At 55.4% G+C, this 19388-nt stretch overlaps 8 protein-coding genes across 8 annotated transcripts; 4 read left to right on the top strand and 4 right to left on the bottom strand.

Moving 5' to 3' along the window:
* Positions 1-4397: 4397 nt before the first annotated feature.
* LMH87_002305 (uncharacterized protein) lies at positions 4398-4826 on the top strand (the record flags this gene model as incomplete). The annotated part of the gene is made up of 1 exon (XM_056193736.1): positions 4398-4826. One exon carries the CDS (start codon positions 4398-4400, stop codon positions 4824-4826), a length of 429 nt encoding a protein of 142 aa, XP_056050742.1.
* A 6096-nt stretch (positions 4827-10922) lies between these two features.
* LMH87_002304 (uncharacterized protein) lies at positions 10923-11604 on the top strand (the record flags this gene model as incomplete). The annotated part of the gene is made up of 2 exons (XM_056193735.1): positions 10923-11006; positions 11068-11604. The coding sequence occupies 2 exons, from the start codon at positions 10923-10925 to the stop codon at positions 11602-11604; spliced, it is 621 nt and encodes a 206-aa protein (XP_056050741.1).
* Positions 11605-12205: 601 nt separating this feature from the next.
* Positions 12206-13255, bottom strand: LMH87_002303 (uncharacterized protein; the record flags this gene model as incomplete). The annotated part of the gene is made up of 1 exon (XM_056193734.1): positions 12206-13255. One exon carries the CDS (start codon positions 13253-13255, stop codon positions 12206-12208), a length of 1050 nt encoding a protein of 349 aa, XP_056050740.1.
* A 393-nt stretch (positions 13256-13648) lies between these two features.
* Positions 13649-14104, bottom strand: LMH87_002302 (uncharacterized protein; the record flags this gene model as incomplete). The annotated part of the gene is made up of 1 exon (XM_056193732.1): positions 13649-14104. One exon carries the CDS (start codon positions 14102-14104, stop codon positions 13649-13651), a length of 456 nt encoding a protein of 151 aa, XP_056050739.1.
* A 155-nt stretch (positions 14105-14259) lies between these two features.
* LMH87_002301 (uncharacterized protein) lies at positions 14260-15559 on the bottom strand (the record flags this gene model as incomplete). Its single annotated transcript, XM_056193731.1, has 5 exons — positions 14260-14269; positions 14338-14478; positions 14682-14701; positions 14761-15419; positions 15466-15559. 5 exons carry the CDS (start codon positions 15557-15559, stop codon positions 14260-14262), a joined length of 924 nt encoding a protein of 307 aa, XP_056050738.1.
* Positions 15560-16279: 720 nt separating this feature from the next.
* LMH87_002300 (uncharacterized protein) lies at positions 16280-16699 on the top strand (the record flags this gene model as incomplete). The annotated part of the gene is made up of 2 exons (XM_056193730.1): positions 16280-16357; positions 16421-16699. The coding sequence occupies 2 exons, from the start codon at positions 16280-16282 to the stop codon at positions 16697-16699; spliced, it is 357 nt and encodes a 118-aa protein (XP_056050737.1).
* A 223-nt stretch (positions 16700-16922) lies between these two features.
* Positions 16923-17338, bottom strand: LMH87_002299 (uncharacterized protein; the record flags this gene model as incomplete). Its single annotated transcript, XM_056193729.1, has 2 exons — positions 16923-17245; positions 17329-17338. 2 exons carry the CDS (start codon positions 17336-17338, stop codon positions 16923-16925), a joined length of 333 nt encoding a protein of 110 aa, XP_056050736.1.
* Positions 17339-18377: 1039 nt separating this feature from the next.
* On the top strand, positions 18378-19209 carry LMH87_002298 (uncharacterized protein; the record flags this gene model as incomplete). Its single annotated transcript, XM_056193728.1, has 3 exons — positions 18378-18398; positions 18479-18647; positions 18707-19209. 3 exons carry the CDS (start codon positions 18378-18380, stop codon positions 19207-19209), a joined length of 693 nt encoding a protein of 230 aa, XP_056050735.1.
* Positions 19210-19388: the final 179 nt, after the last annotated feature.

Raw genomic sequence — 19388 nt, 5'->3', positions numbered from 1 at the left:
CCAAAGACACTCGCCCAGTCGGGAAGGCGATTGACGGGCTAAGCCCGCACTAATGCAGGACTCGACTGCGCGATGATACTCTGCGTCAGGGGGCCCTCCTGCAGCGCCAACGCGCACCTTTATTTAGCTGCTGGTTGGCTTTACAGGGCCCCCGTAGCGCAGGAGAAGCAAGATTGACTCGCTGCAACTACTGGTACTGCATGGCATACAGATCAGTCGGAGAAAATGTGACGTGCAAGGTACAGTCTCATGGAAACAGCATAGTCATGATGCGACAGCTGCGGGTAGAGTCGAGACAATGGCCTGTGTGCCTGCCAACTCACTAGTCGTGACTTTTGCTCTTCACTCTGTCTCATTCCCGGCTTCTGTCTCATTTCTCGGCGTGCGCGCCCGCAATCAACGACTTGAATTCGTGCCGGCACGATTACAGCGCTAGTCTAGCTCTCCCACGCCGCTGGGTCACCACCCGCCACAGCCAACCCACCACTGACAGGCAAGCAAGCAGCGACAGGCTCATCGGGCGCGACAGGCTCATCGGGCGCGACAACTGCCGGGCCCAGACACGGGCGTCGATACTCGACACGTCGACCAGGGACGCCTGTCGTGATCAGCGGCCCGGCACAGGCTCTGGTTAGGGCTGCAGGAACGGATGGACGTATCACGACATGTGCACAACGACTGGCAGCTCAAGCAAGGGCCAGGTTTGAGCGATGGACGAACCGGGAAATGACATTGGTTCATAAACGACGATTTTCCTCTAGCACCGGACAAATGCCGTTGGGCACCGGACAGCGCTTCACCACAAGAGGCATGTCCATGCCAACTTGGCGCCATGACACGAAATGATATGTGAGCAGCCGTGGTCAATGCAGAGATTAGACGTGAAACACAGACGTTGGGCTGTCTTGGACGTCCGCAACAGCCGTGGGAAAAGCACGCCAAACCTCCGTGCGCGGCGCCAGCGATACGCAATTCGACACTTGCGGCGGGGGCAAGGGAAAGTGGGATGAGCATGGAGAAGAGGGCCGTGTGGCCGTGACGAAAGAGCTGCTGTGCTGCTCAACCCCAGCATAACTGATTCCCAGCGACGGATTGTTGGCGAGATTAAAAAGGGTCCCCCGGGATGCGCGGTCGGCACTAACACGAAAGGGGAGAGACGCCAGAAGGTTGTGCTGACTCGGAAGGATGAACAAGGTTGCATGCATGGAATCTACGCCACCCACGCGCTAAAATAGCAAGAGGGGCAACGAAGAAGAAGAAGAAGAACCAAAAGAAGACCAAGCAGATGGAAGGAAATAAGCTAGTCGTTCCTGATCCTGATACTGATAAATGGCACACGTCCCATGCCACTGCCCGACCGGAGTATACTGATAATGTTAGAAAGTGACGGCTCGGCAAGGCCGTCATCAACCTCCGATTGGCCGCCAGGAACGGGCCTCGATGGTGGAATTGGCGAGGGCGGAGGGTTCCAGCTGGCCGGGTCAGTGGCGTTGCTCGAGTCAGCGTTGGTTTCCCCAAGTAGTACGGATACGTATCACAGGCGTGGACAATCGACCAAGACGCTTCAGCAGGCTTCAGTTCCCGTTGTAATTATATGATTCAATGATGCTGCCAGACTATGCAGATGTTCTATCAAACGCAGATGTGATGTTGAAAAAAAAGACGGCGAGAGAAAAAAATTGGCGAACCAGCCGGCATCCGAAAGGATGACCTGTGTTTTGGTCGCCAAAACGCCACAAAACTCCTCCAATGCTGTGAATGCCGCCGAAACAAGACAAAACAAAGACTAGTGTCGAGACACAGTCGTGGTTCCCAAACTCCGTCTAATCAAACATGATGACCAAAGGAAAGAGGTGGCCGATGGTGATGGTGTACAGCGGATAGGAAAGTGCCGTGGAATGATGATGATGGTGGTGGCGATGTAGTAGGTGGTCGTAAACGAGAAAAATGCGCAACAGGCTTTTGTTCCTTTTCCGCGAAAGACAACAAGCAGTTGTCAGGAAAGAAAGTGTCTAATTCATACAGTCGTTATGGTTTCCAATGGCGTCCAGAAAGGAAAGAAGAAAAGACGCCCGGCGTGGTTATTGCCCGAGGACCTCTTTGGCGTTCGCGGCCGACACCTCGGCTTGGTACGCCCGCGCGGCCGCGGCGCCTGGCAGATGGATGTTGTACATGTTGGCGATTTGTTCTCGTCTGCTGAACAGCCCATCTACTGCGTCGAGGTTAGCATCGAATTTCCGTGACCTTGCTCGTAGCGCACGAGAGAAACATACGTGGGAAGCCGTCGACGGTAGTGTGCAGCGCCGCCAGGGCGAGGCACAGCAGCATGCGGACCTGCATGTTGCGTGTGGTGTGTGTAATGTGGTTGACAGAAGCTCGTTTGTGGACAAAAGAAAAGTCGAGGTGTCGGAAAGACAAAAGACCGTTTTAAAAGAGCGACTGTAGCTTCATCTGTCTAGATCCGAAAAGAGTAAAGAACACAGATTTCCCAACGGCGAAGGAGAGGTTATTTAAAAAAGAAAGAGTTGCAAAGCTGATGGTCGACGAGCCAAAACTATAGAGTTCGCTTTGGAGCAGGTACAGCGGGGCAAAGAGCACTAACTAGCAGCTGGACCAGCTGGACCACCCAGCTTCGCCTTGTTCTGGGCTGCTGAGGAGCGGAAAGCCACACGTGGAGCAGAGCGAAACTTGCGACGGGAAAGCAAATTCCAAAGAGAATGAGAGACAAATTGCCGAGTGGCCTGACAGCCTCGTTTTTTTTTTCTGGGCGCTCTCCCGTATGCTCGGGTCTGTGTGTCATGGCGGCCTCTCCACCCGCATTTCAGCGCACTTCACCCATCAAACTCGTCGACGCCGAAGAGACTGCCGAGAGACTACTAAACTATAATATAACCCCTGGTTTTGAGGCTTCAGCCATGGAGCTGTTTCTGAAAACGTGACCGATGCGGTCTGCAGCGATATCTGGGCCCGCGATGCATAACTATCCTTTCTTGTCCGCGGCTACTGTTCTGTAGACGACCTGCGGCTTCCAGGTGCTTGACTTGACCAAGTTACGTGACGGCGAGTCAAGCTGTCCCAATTCCTATCCGGTTTCATTCTCTATAGCAGAATTTGTTTCCTGTAGATATTTGATATTGCGTTTCGCGCTGCTTCTTATTCCCGTCGCAAAACGGGCATTCCAAGACTCGACCAGATATCCGCGGGTCCAGACTCGTCGAAGCGTACCTGCGCCACGAGGGACGCCACATCCCGCACTAATGCACCAACTGCCGGACAAACCTTGTGGACTGGCGTTGACAGCTTCCTGCGGCTTCGAGTCACCCTTTTCATTGTGACAAAGCAAAACTCGACAATGATTGGGAGAGTTGCTGCCATCTCGGCTTCCTTCTTCTATATGGCGCCGACGTTCCTGTCCGACCAAATAAAAATAAATAAAAACTCCGAGTCTGTGTTGAGGAGTACCCATTACCATTTTCATCTCCTCGGCACTGACGTGAGCGCAATGACGAGAGTCTGCCTGCTTCCGCAGCGTCCGTCCCCCCTGCGCACCCCGAATTCTGGCTACATCATTTCGCATGGCAGCAGGGGGTGGCTGCTTCAGATCGACCCAGACTGCCGGAGTCAGGCTCCCCCCCCGTCGCTCAAGTACCGAAAAGAGGGCTTGCGTGGCGCCCATACCACTTTAATTTGAGCGAGGGACTTGGCTCCTTGGCTCTCCATTTAGCGTCACAATGCCAGAAGTCCGTCCATGCCAGCGAGCTCGCCCATTCCGTCCAACTATCGATCTCGAGCAAAAATAGACTGAAACATTCTCAACGTGCAGCTGCCCAATGGTTTTTTTTTTTTTTGCGATGCCATCTCAAAACTTGCGCGGATTGTCATCTCGTTGCTGCATTGTCCCGGTTTGCCCCTGGGCCAATCAAACGCGCCGACTCCCACTGGACTTGCTGTCGCGAGGCGCGGCTGACTTGGCTGCAAGACATGGCTGAATTATAATGGTCTTGGTGTTGCTTCGTTCTGCACATTTCAACGTGCGTGCTGTGGCTGCCACTGGGCATTTTTGCCCTTTTCGCCCTTCTCGCCCAAAAGCTCGCATCCAGAAGTCGCTGCCCGCTGCCGCCAACCATCCAGCCAAGTCGTCCCGAGGCAAACTGTCAGGCGGCCCGAGATGTGTAGTTTTGGACGGTAGCCTGCGTTGCTTGGTCACCTGGATGGCTACTCCGGCTTGTGTAACGCGATATGCACGTCGACGTCACGACATTCGGGATGAAGAGGAGACGGGGCGGTCACGCTGCTCGTAGTGTCGCTCTGCAACTAAACAACCTAATACAGCAGACAAAATACTCAGCACCACATTAGCGAGTGTAATCGGCATCTTTCTCCATCTATCCTCCACAATGCGAGCGACACTGGCTGCACTTGTCCTCGGCGTCGGCATCACCGCTGCCGAACCGTCGCACACCGACACGGCCACCGAGGCGCATCCCAAACCCACCCCCGGATGGTCGGCATACTATGACATTGACAACCCCAAGGATAACTTTCAGCACAATGATGTAGACTGCTGGGTCACGTGTGATTCGAAACTTGTCGACAACGGCCAAGAGTGCCGCGACTACATGGCACGCGTGAACATTGACGACGACGGAAACGCAGTCGCTGCGCAATGCATCACCATTATAAATGGGGATGTGGTTGATTATACAGAGGCCGGGCAGGAGAAGGCAGTTCAGTGCAGGCCGTGCCTCAATTACAGAGAGTGTGAAGAGCACGGCGGACCGTACTTGAAGAATTGTGCCGCTTTGGAGGCTCCCACTCGAAGATGAATAGTGACGCGCACCGGTATTCACCAATCAAACTGTCTCTCTATTTATCACGCGATGCGTAGTTGGTTGTAGACGAGGGACGGGACAGTGTGGGGCTATAATTACATGTTCACTCGTGTTGCTTTTCTCGCTTGATATGTCAAGGCCACCTGCAAGGTATAGTCTGCGAGGCAGTAGACGCCATGTCTCGAGCACACAAGACACGTCATCTCTCCCACGGCAACCTATCACATCCCCTTTGCCCCTGCTTCCAGCTCTTCGGTCACCTAGCCTCAGTTTCGGATCCGGCTTTACATCGAGAACTCCCAAGGCGAGCCTGGGCTGATGGATGATGCGGCAGAGCACAGGGGCAGATCGGGATGAATACAGGCAATACAGATGCATTTCCGCTTATCGCACGAGTCACAGTGCAGGAATAGATCATTCGCGTATAAATGGTAGATATTGGGCCAAATCAGAGATGAAAACCCCTGATTGTGCCGAGTAGACGTCGTCGCCGCATGTCGTGCCCACAAACGGCATCGCCTCGCAGGGTGCGGCTGAAAGGCCTGGCATGAGCACATCCCCTATTCGCACATGGCTGTTTGCGGCATGTCCAATAACAATCCAGAATAGCATCAAACTGACCGAAATTGCAAACGGGTCTCATTCTCATAGCCCATCCTTGGTGCGTACGCCGTCTTTCCAGCGTCCTCGCGTCCCAGCACAATAGGCCGTTGACCGCCAACGCCAGCAAGCAGTTCACGATCCTCGACGCCATTTTCAGCCCGAGAGGCATGCATCTATAGATGATCTCTGTCTGCTCAGCGTTCTCAGGGCCCCTTTCGGCGCGCTGATTCGCGGGGAAGCCATGCTCCGAATCTTGATGCCGTTTCTGGCTGACACGGCAGATGACCGCGCGCTCCCGCCCCTGGGGGAGAGCAGGTCGGTCCCAAAGAGACCAAGACAGCCTGCGATATCCTTCTCTCCCTCCGTCGGTCAGTTGAGCAGGTTTTGCTCCCGGGTAGCTGCTATACCTTTGCACGAGTCTTGCGTCCCGTGCCATGCAAATGAGTTGCGACGCGGTGTAGCTTGGCGTCTCTCTACATCGCTTCGTCTCCACGACACGCAATCTGATTGTAGGTTTTCTGCAACACCTACTAGTCAACCTCTCTTTCAATATCAAGAACGTACCTATGCCTAAGACGTCGAGCTATCGGAAAATAATATGCGTCAGCCAACGCCTGGACTGTGCATGTCCTGGCTGTGACCCAGTGCGGGCGCCTACCCTACACTACAATAATGCAGTCTCGCCAGTCCAATTTTGCTGTGTACTGCATTCTTTGAGAAGACGCAATGGTTCAAAGAAGAGAAGAGCACGGATGAGATGAAGGAGAAATAACTTGTAGCCGGAACTACGCCATCTAATGCATTTTACAGCGGGTAGTACAGCGCTGCAAGAGTTGTCGTGTCAGCATCAATTTCCTATCGTCGTCACTAGTCCTGAGAATAGTTGAAACGAGAGCGTCGACACTTGGAGCCGAAACAAGACTGCGGTCCGTCTCTCAATTATACATAACCAGAGCATCCGGAGCGAATTACGTGAGTCAATGCGGATGAGAGACCAGTCAGACCGAGACAAGCGACGAGGAGCTCGACTCAGGTGTCATCATTGAGAGGCGAGCCTCGATTAGAAAAGAAGGGCTACCCAAGGTGGGTTTCTAAGATATTAACGTGAGGATGACGTAGGAATAGGCGTAGAGTAAGTAGGTACCAAAATATTGATTCTTTTTCTGAAGAGAGCCCAACTCTGGGGGATGCATGGCTCAAGAACTGCCAAACCCGTTTGCCAGGCTTGGGGATGTCTGTAAAAAATGGAACGAAAGGCCTATATGTGCCAAAAAAATAAAATGAAAAAATGGGTTAGATGCTGAGACGATTTGCATGAAGCTTTATGCCCCATAAAATGCTCGATTTTTCAAATTCATCGTCCCTTGCCCTTCACTTTGTGGATTACAGGGCCTTGCATCTTTTCGAGGGCAGCCAGCTTGGGACGGACATTGCAACAAAGGAGTACGGACGGATACAGCACATCTCAATATTAAGCAGTGATTGCAGTGAGTCAATGGTTAGGTCGCCTGCCGATCATGGCGGACACCAATGACTATGCAAGACACGCATACATGAGTGTCTCAAGTTTTATTGGCAGCGTTGCGGAACACCGAGGACGAGATGAAACTGCCAACTACGTCCGCTGTCTACTGGATTGAAACACACTAAAGGTGCATTTTTAGTAGCCGTACTTGGAGGCGGTCGGCAATGCCAGCCTGTGAGACGTGTCAACAGCCCGTTGTTATAACGTGGGCATCGGCACCAACCCGTACACTTTTGAGTCAGTCTTGCAAGGCTAATTCGTATTACAAGACTTTTCTGAAGAAGAAAAAGCATAGGGTTGGGTTCAGGAGTTGTTTTTGGTGTTTTGCTGGGAGCGGTGTCATTGTATTGACGTGGAAGAAACAACAAGGCAAACGAGTCAATTAGCCGCAGATTGTGTTTCAACAGGAGCAGCGGCATAAGAGGTGATGACGGGCTACCAGAAAGAAGCAATAATGAACCGGGCTTTACCAGCCAAGCAGCAAAGACAAAGTGACTGTATGGGCCATCAGCCGACGTTGCTACGCGCCAGGCTCAAGCGCGCACCGGCGAGTCTAGGATGAAGAGGCTCAGTTGTCTCTCGAAAAGACGTTGTAAATATACAATAATACTGGTAATACGGCTTCCTTGCCGAGGCTCGAGGACCATGCACGTTGTCAAGAATAGCGGACAAGGCCAGCTGGCATTTTCGGGCCAAAGGCAAAGTTTTCAGCGCGCAAGGTCTACGCTGTCCCCTTTCGGCAGGCTGGACCACTCCCGGACAACATCTCTGCTGCGTCGGCTCGATGCGTCGGCTCGATGCGGACGATGCCAAGATGCCATCTTTGTGTCCGTCGCAAGCGGCCGCCGCACGCAGCAAGCAGGCGAGGACGTGGCTGCGCCGTGGCAGGGTCGGCCAGCTGCACGCGTTTGGTCAGCTACGGCAAGACCTGGCTGTTGGCGGATTCGAGCGATCATCTCGTTCGGCACTTTTGCGGTGATGAGCCGTGTTTTGGATCAAGTTGGCGCGAAAATTAGGCGATCTACGGTGCATTAGTGTAGGATTCGACGGGCGGGCGCTACGCTGGTCTTGGGCTGGTGCGTGGTTGCTCTACGCAGCATTCTTGCGGTTCGGATGAGACAGGCGTGGATGCAGGATGTTTCGCGACAAAGAGACAATGGGGACCCTGGATTTGGTGCAAAATACATGAGATGGAGCTGGCATGGGCAGGAAAATAATTTCGGAGAGAAATTAAGAGTCGATCTTTCCTCGTCAGTTGTCAGTGTTGAATGGTGAGAAATGAAGTGAGGAGGATCGGTGCAAGCGATATCCCGATCCGGTGCGAGGCCCGGGCCAATAACTACCAGTAGAAGCAGCTTGGAAGCTAACCAGACAGCTTGTAGCAGCGCACGGGATCGAGGTGTTTAGAGCGCCGCGTGCGCCGGTATGAGATGATCAAAGACAGATTAATTCTATCGCCGACGGCGTCGTGAAACAGAGTGCCTTGCTGCGCCTGGCGCATGATTATGCGAGTCGCAGCGTTGGCCTGGACTGATTGCTGACTGGCAGAGGCTGAGCAGAGTGCGTGATGGAGGGCAGCGCGCCCAGAGGCGGATATTAATAGACAGCTGATCGCTTGCTCACAGAGGCAAAGAGAGGTCGGCCCCTGAAGACGCACCCACCAGACGGTCGTCCGAGCGAGTGCTCGGCGCTGTGCCTGCTGTGGCGAGAAATCAGAGGCCTGCACTGCCCCTGAACGCTATGATGGTCTGCAGCGTCGGCATGGCATGGCCATCTGGTTTATTTCCAGTGCCAAGACTTTAGATTTTCTGTGCCGCGCCAATCTAGACTGCGAGGCAAGGAAAATGTCGACTACTCAGTACGCTCTTCTAACTTTGCGTCCTGCCCAGCATTCGATACTGGGATCAGTAGCGTGCTCATCCCAACACGGCCACTACTCAATCCCAATGTACTGCTTTCGTACCTGAAGAAATACTGGCAGCGGGCGTGGTCTAGAATCAGGGCGAACCCCACTGTCGCGAAGAGCATGGCCGGGCAACGAGGCCCTGAGCTTGCACCAGTAACTACTGGGTAGCTTGCTGGTAGCATCAGGGCCAGGCTCAAATTCAACTCAACTCAATCCGACTCTCTCCCACGGCCCAACTACGCTAGCCCTCCACTCAACCTAGTGGCTTCTTTTGCCCTCGACAGCCGACAGCCTCTGCGCACGGAAGCGAGACGGCAGAGTCAGCGCCAGTACCAGTAGCTCCAAAGCCAGAAAAAAACAAGCTCCTGCTAAGGAGCTGGCTTGCTGGCCAAGTGGGGCGCCAGCTCTCCTCGTATCGTGGTGTGTGGCCCCGCCTCGGGCTCCAGGCAAGGGTGCAGACGTCGCCACCAGGACAACAAAGTTGGGACCAGCTCTTGTTCCTGGGGGTCTTGGCCTAGTTCTGAAACCTATCCAGAATTTTTAAAAGCAAAAATGTTCTCAATTGTCTGGGATTGATGTCCAACAGGGATGAAATCACGAGGTTTACAAACATAGAGTCCAGTGCGAGGGCGAGATGCTCGGCAATTGATTTGCTGGATACGGGCAAGTTACAGTTCCATCATTAGGTAGCTTGACAAACCGCCGCGTCCGGCTCTGCGGCTCTGCGCAGATGGATGGCTGCTTGCTGATGCAGTGAACGGATGGCCCACCCCCCACACCTTATACACGCCCCTGTTTTCAGCAGCTTTTTTTCTTCTTTACAGTCACCAGTCGACAGCTGGGGCCCCGGGCCTCTCGCTCGGATCGTCGCGACCATCGCCACGGGCTACGCAACCAGGGTGGGCGCGCACCGAGCGGGTAAGTAGGTATTTCTTGCAGATAGTGGCGAGTGAGGCTTTCTTTACAGCACCAGGCGAAGCTGGCCAAGGAGAAACGGTGCAGATGGAGATGCAGTTGCAACGAGGCTATGCTTTCACGATGAACTCGAATCATCAGTATTTTCATACTGTTAATTGTGTAGTCGTAGGCGGCTGAAGTTGCACTGTCCACCATTCTCCTCTTTTGGCCCAGCCTCACTAGGAGCTGATGGAGGCTGGCGCGTCACTGCTATAAAAAAAACGAACCCGACAGAGTCAATCTTTACTGACTTTGGGCTTGATGGTCCAGACCAAGCCTTGCTGCGCCAATTGAAGGCTGACTTGAGGTTACGGCACAGAGCATCTGATCTTCCCTACCTTCCTGTACCGGCGCTCGTGCTGGCAGCCCAGGGACTGATACTTTGGCGCTTGGAAAAGTTGGCAAGCCAGTGCTGGCTGACGAGCTTGCGTGGCACCGTCTCGGCACTCAAAAGCCACAAGCGGCCTGGCCGTTCCTGGCCGAAGTCGCAGTGCTGCAGATTCTGCCACCTGCCTCCATAGGTACCTGCCTGTTGCGTGGGCCAGCCTCATCTCCGCCGCCAGCTCTTCACATTTCTCGACTACCAACTACCAAAGTCTGTTCAATCCCAGCCTCTAGATCCCGTCCCAAAGCCATCTGCATCCTCTATTTGCAGAATGCACAGCCCATCGTATTAGTGCCATGCCACACCACTCTCTCTCCCTGCCAGTGCCACCCTGCTTCATCAACCCCCGGGGGGAACAATCCACTGGACCCCACTGCCAGAGACACTTGAAGCGGCGGTGCCCACAGGCCCCCCGATCTCCACCCGCACCACCAACATTTTGAGCAGGAGCTCCACGTTGTCTGTCCGTGTCTGGTAGTCTTCCCGCTGTTTGCTTGCCAGTAAGCTCCAAGTGCAGCGAGGGAAAAAAACAAAACAAAATAAGCTCCCCGAGTCTTTCTACTGCGCCTCGCCTCGAGTTTAAAAGACCTGCCTCGCCCTCTTGCCCTCCCCCCGCTTCTGTCCTCCCCCATTCACATACACATCCAGATCTCTGTCCTCCATTCGATCTCTTCCGTCCCACCTACCTACCAACAAACACACACAACCATCAAAATGAAGGGTGCCATCGTTCTCGCCGCTGCTGGCCTCGTCGCCGCTCAGGGCATCCCCGACATCTCCAACGTCCCTCAGTGCGCCGTATGTTTCCATCTGCTACCGCTGCCCGCGTGGACAACCTCAATTAACAGACGTGCTACAGATCACCTGCCTGCTCCCCGCCCTGAGCAGCACCGGCTGCTCCCTGACCGACCTCAGCTGCGCCTGCAAGTCTGAGAACCAGGAGAAGATCCGCTCCCAGGCCACCCCCTGCCTCGAGAAGGGCTGCTCCAAGGACGACCTCCAGAAGGCCCTCGACGCCGCCAACTCGCTCTGCGGCGGTGGTGTCTCCAGCATCTCTTCCGGCTCCGCGTCTGCCACCTCGACCGGTGCCTCGTCCGGCTCCAGCTCGGCTGCCTCTACCCCTGCCACCACCGGCAGCGCCAGCAGCTCCCTCACCGGTGTCCTGCCCCCCGTCACCTCGGCCGTCTCCTCTGGCCACAGCACCGCCCTCCCTGGCAACGGCACCAGCACCATGGCCACCCACACCACCTCCCACGGTGGCTCCGGCTCCGGCAGCTCCAGCTCCTCCTCCGCCGCTGGCACCAGCGTCTCCACCACCGCCCCTGGCTCCAACGACGCTGCTGGCCCCGTCGCTGGTGTCCTCGCTGCTATTGCTGCTGCCGTCTTTGCTCTGTAAGCGTGTTAAAAAAGCACTTGCTACAGTACACTTGGACAGTGTAAATGGAAAAATGTGTGGACTCCCTTTAATACGTGGATCGGGCCGGGAGTCGCAATTGACGGATATGGATATGAAAATGGCCCAACGGCTCCATGTGTAAAAGTTGGCACCATGCCGCTACGTTAATTAATGCAAATAACTGATAGAATCATCTCAAAAACCGTCGCCCAGTGCTACATGTGTGCGTGGTGTGTACTTGTCTAGGAGTCGTGCAAATAGGCTCTATGGTCCGGTCTTGCACACCGTAGCTCCGATCTGGCTAGGATCTGGTGGCTGAGGTGACACGGGCCTCGGTCACGATGAGTGAGGCGTACTTCCACAGGACGGGAATTGATACACTCGGGTTAGGGACTTGCTAGGACAAAATTGAGAAGTAGTGCATTTGGACAAACAAACTACCGAATGCTTCATCATCTACTTCGGCAGCAATGGATGTCAAGAAAATGATGCTTGTATAGGCAAGCAAGTTACCAGAGACTAAGCTAAATTCTCCAGCAGCAATAAAAGCGAATAATAATAATAATAATAATATATGGACAACAAGCTACTAGATGCCTCATTACGTAGTCTTGTCCAGCAACATGTCGATAATAAACGGCAGCTGGGACGGCTTCTGCCGATGCCCCTCAATCGCCGCATTCAAAAACAGCGTATCTTCTACCTCGTGGCCCTCTCCCCTCGCCTCCTCCAAGTTGATGTGCACGCCCATCTGCCTGCTCCATTCCATCAGCTGCTTGGCTTGCTCCTCCGTCGCCGGCGGATCCAGCACCGTCATGGGCTTGATGTCCTGCAGCCGGACGATGCTCCTCGACGCTACCGCATCAATCGCCTTCTCCACCGTGGTGTGCTTTTCTGTACTCTTCGTATCCGCCCTCCAGCGCGCGAGGTAGGCGCCCCACGCCTCGTGGATGTGCCCGAAGCAGTGTATGCGCGGCCTGGCCCGGGCCACGGCGGTGAAGAGGTCGGGGCACCCGGCGTGCTCCTGCTGCATGTTGTACTGCGGCAGGTTGAAGCCAGCGAGGTCGAGGACGTCTCTGGGCGGGCCGTGCGTCATGGCAATGTCGATGCCGGCGGGGATGTGAAAGTCGTGGCCCGTCTCTGGGCTGTATTGGAAACCCCAGGTGCCGTACTCGGGCGTCCACGGGCTTGCGTAGATGCGCAGCACGGCGCCGTTTGCCAGCGGGAAGGAGTACTCGCCCTCCTTTCCAATGTACACGACCCCGTCCTTCTTGGCCTCTTCCAGGAGCTCCAGTGCTTCTGTTCTATACTCGGGATCCTTTGTCATGACGTATCCGTTGCCGCTGTCCTGCGTGGATGTCCAGAAGGCCTCGTCCAGAGCGCGGTCGTGGTTGCCGGGGATGACAATCTTGAGTGACGCGCGCAGGCTGCGCAGCATGGCCACGGTGCGGCGAAACTCCCAGGGCGTGGTACGGGTTGTCAGGTCGCCGCAGTGCAGGGCGACATCGGCAGAGGGAAGCGGCTCACGATAGCCGGTGGTGGCGAGGCAAAAGTCGCTGGTCAGGGAGAGGTCATCCTCGGCGCGGGTGGGCACGGGCGAGTGCCCATGGGTGTCGGAGAGGATGAGGATGCGGGTTTTGATGCGCGCCATGGTGGAGACGGAGAAGCTGAATAGATGGCGGGTGGGAGGAGGGAGATGGCGAGATGAGATGTTGAGCTGGTGCCTGGACGGTCATACATGAGACGGTAACGTTAGTGTGCGCAACGTGGTGGAGATCTGTCGTGTAAGTGGAAGAAGCAGGCAAGGCAGTATTTAACTACCCGTGATTGACGTCTCGTGTAATTTTTTTTTGCACATTTTTCTTGCGCTCCAAAACCCCTTCTATGTCATCGATGTTTGCAAGCTGTGGCATTGATACATTTAGCAGCTGTGTCACGCCGCGTCGTACCTGCCTAGAAACTAAACGCTGCTGCCCGTTTGCACGCCGGTCCCGAATTCTCAACACCACTGCACCGCAACTCGAACTGCCTGTAGCATAGATACCTAAGGACGTGCGGGAAGCGTCTGCCCTTGCAAGTAGTGTAGCTCGCACTGCCGCGCAGACGACCACCACTCCAGCTGGCCCTGCCAGCGCACATGAAGATACCTGTCCGCGTTACGCCCGGGTTTTTCGACCACGACCCGCACTACCTGCGGATACTTGTCGACTTGCTCCGCGAGAATCCAAATGCCATCCTCGTACAGCCTCTCCGGCGGCTGCAGCTTTGCCAGGCACACTCGTCCGAGCGTGTCCTCCGCGCCGTCCTGGTAGATGAGAAGCAAACCCGTGATGCGCCGGCCGTTCACGGAGAGACGCATGCTCGTGGCTGGTCGAAGCTTAATGACGGACAGGTAAAATGCCTCGCCGCGTTTGCCCCGGGGATACGACGATGCGGGCTGCGGCAGGCGTGGTATCAGTCCTGCCGATGCCACGTAGTCTGCCTGCGGCGGCTCTGCCATGCAAATTATACCTCGGACACCTTCAAGCAGGTGGAGCTGGGCCGTCACAGTCTGAGTCTTTTTCTTCGCTTCGCCAACGAACCGATGCGAGGTGGGCAATGTCACGCCATTGACCTCTTCCACATGCGAGCCGGCGACCAGCACCCGGTTGGTATTTAGAAGAAGCTGGGCGGTATAATTAGCAGACCGACCAGCAATAGCTTACTTCTCCTCCCTTGACTCTTGAAACTTACCTTTCAGTGCCAGTATTGTTGATGTTTGACCTCTTGTACCCCGGGCCCAGACGACCTTGACCCATTCCCCGGGATGGAGCGGCATGTACAAGTGTGTGTCCACCGCTCCCCGCGGCGAGGAGCATGAAGTTGTCGCGCCACCTATATGTGTGGCAGATAGTCTAACTAGGACACCATCTTTTAGCTCTGCATTGTATCCGATTGTCGTTGTTTCATTGAACCGCATCAGTGTCAGCTGAATAGCGCTGCCAAGTCCGCTGCTTCCAAACAGTATGGTTTTTCTGCCCCCCAAGACAGGGATCACAGGCCGTAAGATGGCAGCAGAGGGTTCTTTTCCCACAAACATCCTGCGCAGCTTGACCTCCTATTTGTATCCATGGTTAGCAAAATCAAGCCGGGTGACGGGAAGAGGGGCGTTGGTACATCGCTGAAAATGGTCAGCTCTTGGCTTTCGGAGGTCGTCGGCAGCCGCAGATTCTCCCACCATATGTTTTTTCGCTCCGAAACGGAAAGTTTGCTGTTTTCACGCATGAACACTATCCTTCGCACACCCCACGGATCATGCATGATGCGAACCACGCAATCATGCTGCCAGGGTCGGTACACGAGCACAGCTGTACCGGCAAAGTACGAGGCGGGTGCGGGCGTGTTGGCGACGAAGGCGACGTACGGCGCGCCATGGACCTTGACGAACTGTACCCAAATTTCGCCAAGGAGCGAGACGGTAGTTTTCCGCGGCTTGCCACCTCTCACGGAGAGCGTTGCTGCAACGCTGCACGGCCGCACCAGGTACGGCGCGATCCGCTGGCATACCTCCAGTGGGAACGGTGTGTGCTCCATGACATACCGAGCGGCGAATTCTTCCATCAGCGCAGGGTTGGCGAGGCTGGCGCCAAGTTCAGGGATCAGGCTGTGGCGGATCATGCGGCCCAACTCCTCGATGGGTAAGAAGAACGGGCCAGCGTAGGCCAGGCAGGATTCGTGGAATGCCGCTGCTATGTTGTGTGGATGGTTGCAGTTCCAGTCACAATACTCACTGCGCGGTTTCGTCAGCCGCGCAAATCTGGTGCCCAGAACATTGGCTGTTGACTGTCAGCGGCGGTATAGTGTTTGACTACAGTAACATACTTGCTATGATGGGCTCGTCGTCCCCCAGCTCAAATGTGCACAGTCCGCAGTGCTGGTCGAAGCAATGCTGTTCGGATGGCTGCTGCACTTGCATCTTGGCGGATGAAGCCTGCGAATAGATAACAAGGAAAACTTGTATAAAAATGAAAATAAATAGAAGAAAACGAAAAATAGTTACACCAAGGGCGTGGGTGAATCATGCAGCCATACCTAGGCAGCGCATGTAGGGGGTATCACAAGTGTAAGTGAAGGCGTTGTCAGGGCCAGCGCGTGGCACGATGGTCGATGGCGTTTTGACAGGTGAATTTGGCAGGGAGGAAGCCATATTTGAAAAGACTTTTTTATACGGGGTATACGTAATTTTGACCGCGATGTTGGTGATAAAGCCCGCTGAAATTCAGCATGTAAAGGAGCGTTACGTTACGTTCATGGACGGCCAGAGCACTCGCTCGCATTTACAGCTACTGCTCATGGGTGATGCCTTCTGCTAGACCAGCCAGTAACTAAAAGAAATCAAAACCATCAAAAAAACTGGCTCATTGAACCACACCTTTCTGGTTTCTTTTTCTTCACATTCGCCATTTGATACAGCCGACTTCTAGTGCCTCGCGTGCAAGTTCAGCCCGACAGCGATGCATTGCGGAACCGCGGGGCCACTTTAGTGTCGATCCGTTGCGAGCGGATTCGCAAACCAAGACCTCACACCAACACACGCATCCTGCCAGTGCAAACTAGCCGCAAAGCCCGCCGCATCGAGCGCCGCTTGCATCCGAAGAGCCACCGGACCCCGATGATGGAGTCTCACGACGTCGACATGTCGTCGCCCTCTGCGCCGCCCGACTGGAGCGAGCCGCAGTACGGCGGCTACTCGCGATTCGAGATTGAGCTCGAGGTACGCTCATCCCCCATGTCGTCCCCTGCTGTCAGCCGGAGCTAACGGGCACGCGACACGCAGTTTGTCCAGTCGCTCGCGAACCCGTTTTACCTCAATCATCTCGCCTCGCAGAAGCTCCTGACGCAGCCCGCGTTCATCGCCTACCTCGCCTACCTGCAGTACTGGAGCCGCCCGCCGTACCTGAAGTACCTGACGTATCCGGGGCCGACGCTGCGCCACCTCGAGCTGCTGCAGCAGGAGCGCTTCCGGCAGGACATCATGAGCCCTGACCTGGTGCAGCGGCTAGTGGAGGAGGGCATGCGGAGCGCGGTGCAGTGGCATAAAGAAGGGGCGACGTGATGTCGAGCTGCACGGGGATATGGGTTAACGAGACTACGATAATTGTACAACAGCTGCTTGGGTAAAAAAGAACATTTGTATATAAAGTTGGAAATAAGAAAGTCTGGACTCTTGGCAGAGTGCGCAGAGTTGTATGCGAGTGCTACCCAACGCCAACCAATGCATCCCGACCCAAACACCGAAAGAAATGTGAAAAAAAAAAAAAAAAAAGCAACTGCCGTCTCTAATTTTCCCTCCACCGATGGCCGCAGGCCATGCACTTGTAGAAGCTCGTCATGGGCTCGTCGGCGCTGCGGATCTGGACCTGGTAAAAGGCGGCCTCGAGGCCGTCGCAGGCCTCGGCGGGACACTGCACGCGGGCCTTTTGCGCATTGTCCCAGGCGCCGGGCCCGCCAAAGACGTCCTCCTTTTCCTTGCGCTCGTAGACGCGCCGTGAGAAGACGGGCTCCGTGATGGTGTGCTCAAACGGGCAGGTGCGGCACTCGAGGCGGTTGGTGCCCTGGTTGGTGCGGGAGACGGTGAGGATGTTGGCGCAATGGGGGCAAACTGGACGCGTGTTAGAGAGGACAGGCCGTCGGGCAGAGCTTGGGAAAGCAAGCCTGCGGGAAGCTGGGATGGTTGGATCGTACAGAGAAGCATGGCGGCGGCTGTTGTTGCGACGGCGTCGCTGTTTGTGGGTGCGGCGTGATAGGGTGGTAACGAGAGTTTGGGATATTGCTGAGCAGATAATCAGATTTGTAACCAAGTTGCGAGAGCGAAAGTCTGTCGTGGGAGCTCTTCGCAACGCTGGCGGGCAAAGAAAAGTCGAGTCGCGAATTTTCAAGATGCTGGTGGGGTGGTTGGTGACGATTTCGGCGCGGCGCCCCACCAATGACTGACAGCAATAGCTTATATGCGATATACCAAACTTGCCGTCCTCGCGTGATGATTTTGTCGACGATTGTTTTGTTTTCAAGTTGAGAACATTGCGAAGCTTGTGCGATTGCATATGCTTGCCCAAAGGTCTCTTGTGCTCATGGCATATGTGACATGCAGCTCTGCGGTCAGGACTATAGCCATCTAGTTGGAGACTCACTGTATCGAGAGGCTTGGAAAACTGAAAAATAAGAGCAGTGTAATCGATCGACGATCAAGAATATTGATGGACACGAATCCTGGTACCCGCGTCATCGCGTGAGCAAGCTGCATTGCATCGTCATGGGTATAAGTAGGTTTCAGGTGACAGTCCTGATCTGTGGCGCGATATCAGCCTCACTTTCTGATAAATTGGCTGATCCAACTTTTAACTGGATTACCTTTCATGCCGCAAAATTGACCAACGATCCTCTTTATTCCTGCACTACCCGCGCAGGCTCCCGCTTCAGGCCGCCCATCTCACCAGGCCTCCCCTGGCCCCCCCCCTGGGCCCTGCGCCACAGAACGAGGGGCAAAGGCTTTCCTCGCACCGTTGTTAGCGTCAAACGTCACCGCAACAACGCACACCACCACCACCACCAGGCAGCCCATTTTAACCGCCCACGTTTACATCTAGACGCATCACGGCAGACAGCTTGTGCGCGACGGACTAGCTATTCATACACTGCAGAGAACGGCCCACCGAGGGGCAGACGGATCGCAGACCGCGATACCACACGCAATCACTTCATAGAACGCACAATCCGGTTCCCCGCGCGCAATCATGGGAGACGAAGAACACGAGGTAAGCTCCCGCGCCTGCACCCGCCGTCCAGCGACCTGGAACCGTGGGAACGAAACTACCGAGGCTAACGTTTTTAACAGGGCGCCTCGCCAAAGGAGCTCCTCATCGAGGCCTGCCGCCGCAACAACACCGACCTCCTGACCGAAGTCCTCGACGGCCTGCCCGACGACCAAATCACCACGCTCCTCAACCGCACCACGACCGTCATGGGCAACCATCTCTACCACGAGGCCGCCTCTCGCGGCAACTGTGCGTCTCCTTCCCCGCGTCGCCTCCCCTACTACTTCACACCATGTACTGACAAGCAGGGAAAGACGAAATCATCGACCTCCTCCTCGACCAGCCCAACTTTGAGTGCGACCCCGTCAACCGCCTCGAGGGGGACACGCCCCTGCACACCGCCATCCGCTGGCTCAACTCGGAACCTCCCGCGCAGCGCGACTTTGGCGCCGCCCTCGTCGGCATGATGCTCGAGGCCGGCTCCAACCCGCGCCTGCGCAACAAGGGCGGCCTCACGGCGCACCAGCTCGTCGACCCCACCAACACGGCCCTGCGGAGCCTCATTGACAAGCACCTGTACGCGTCGCAGAATGCCGGCGACTTTGTGGAGGTGGTGGGCGGCGGCGGCGCACCACCGCCGGCGGGTGTGCCGCCTCCGCCTCCACCACCAGGTCAAGCGCCGCCCCTGCCGGGACAGGCACCTCCGAGGTTGCCGGTGCAGGATATGGATGAGGATGCCGAGTTCAGCGGCAGTGATGACGAGGAGCGCGCAGAGTGGGAGAGGAGAAAACGGGAGAGGGCACAGAGGTAGCAAGGCAAAACGAACAACGTAATACTTGGGAACACGGGTGGATAAATATAAAACAGGCCATGGTGGTGACCGTGGGAATGATTCATGATTTGAGCCTCTAGACATGGTAGATGAGACTACATACATCACTTTGCATTGTTATACTTAACAAGTACACAATCTGGAATTCATGCTACAAG

This window comes from Akanthomyces muscarius, chromosome 3, assembly GCF_028009165.1.
Source record: "Akanthomyces muscarius strain Ve6 chromosome 3, whole genome shotgun sequence".
Classification (NCBI taxonomy): Eukaryota; Fungi; Ascomycota; class Sordariomycetes; order Hypocreales; family Cordycipitaceae; genus Akanthomyces; species Akanthomyces muscarius.
This window is presented reverse-complemented; position numbering and strand designations above follow the sequence as displayed.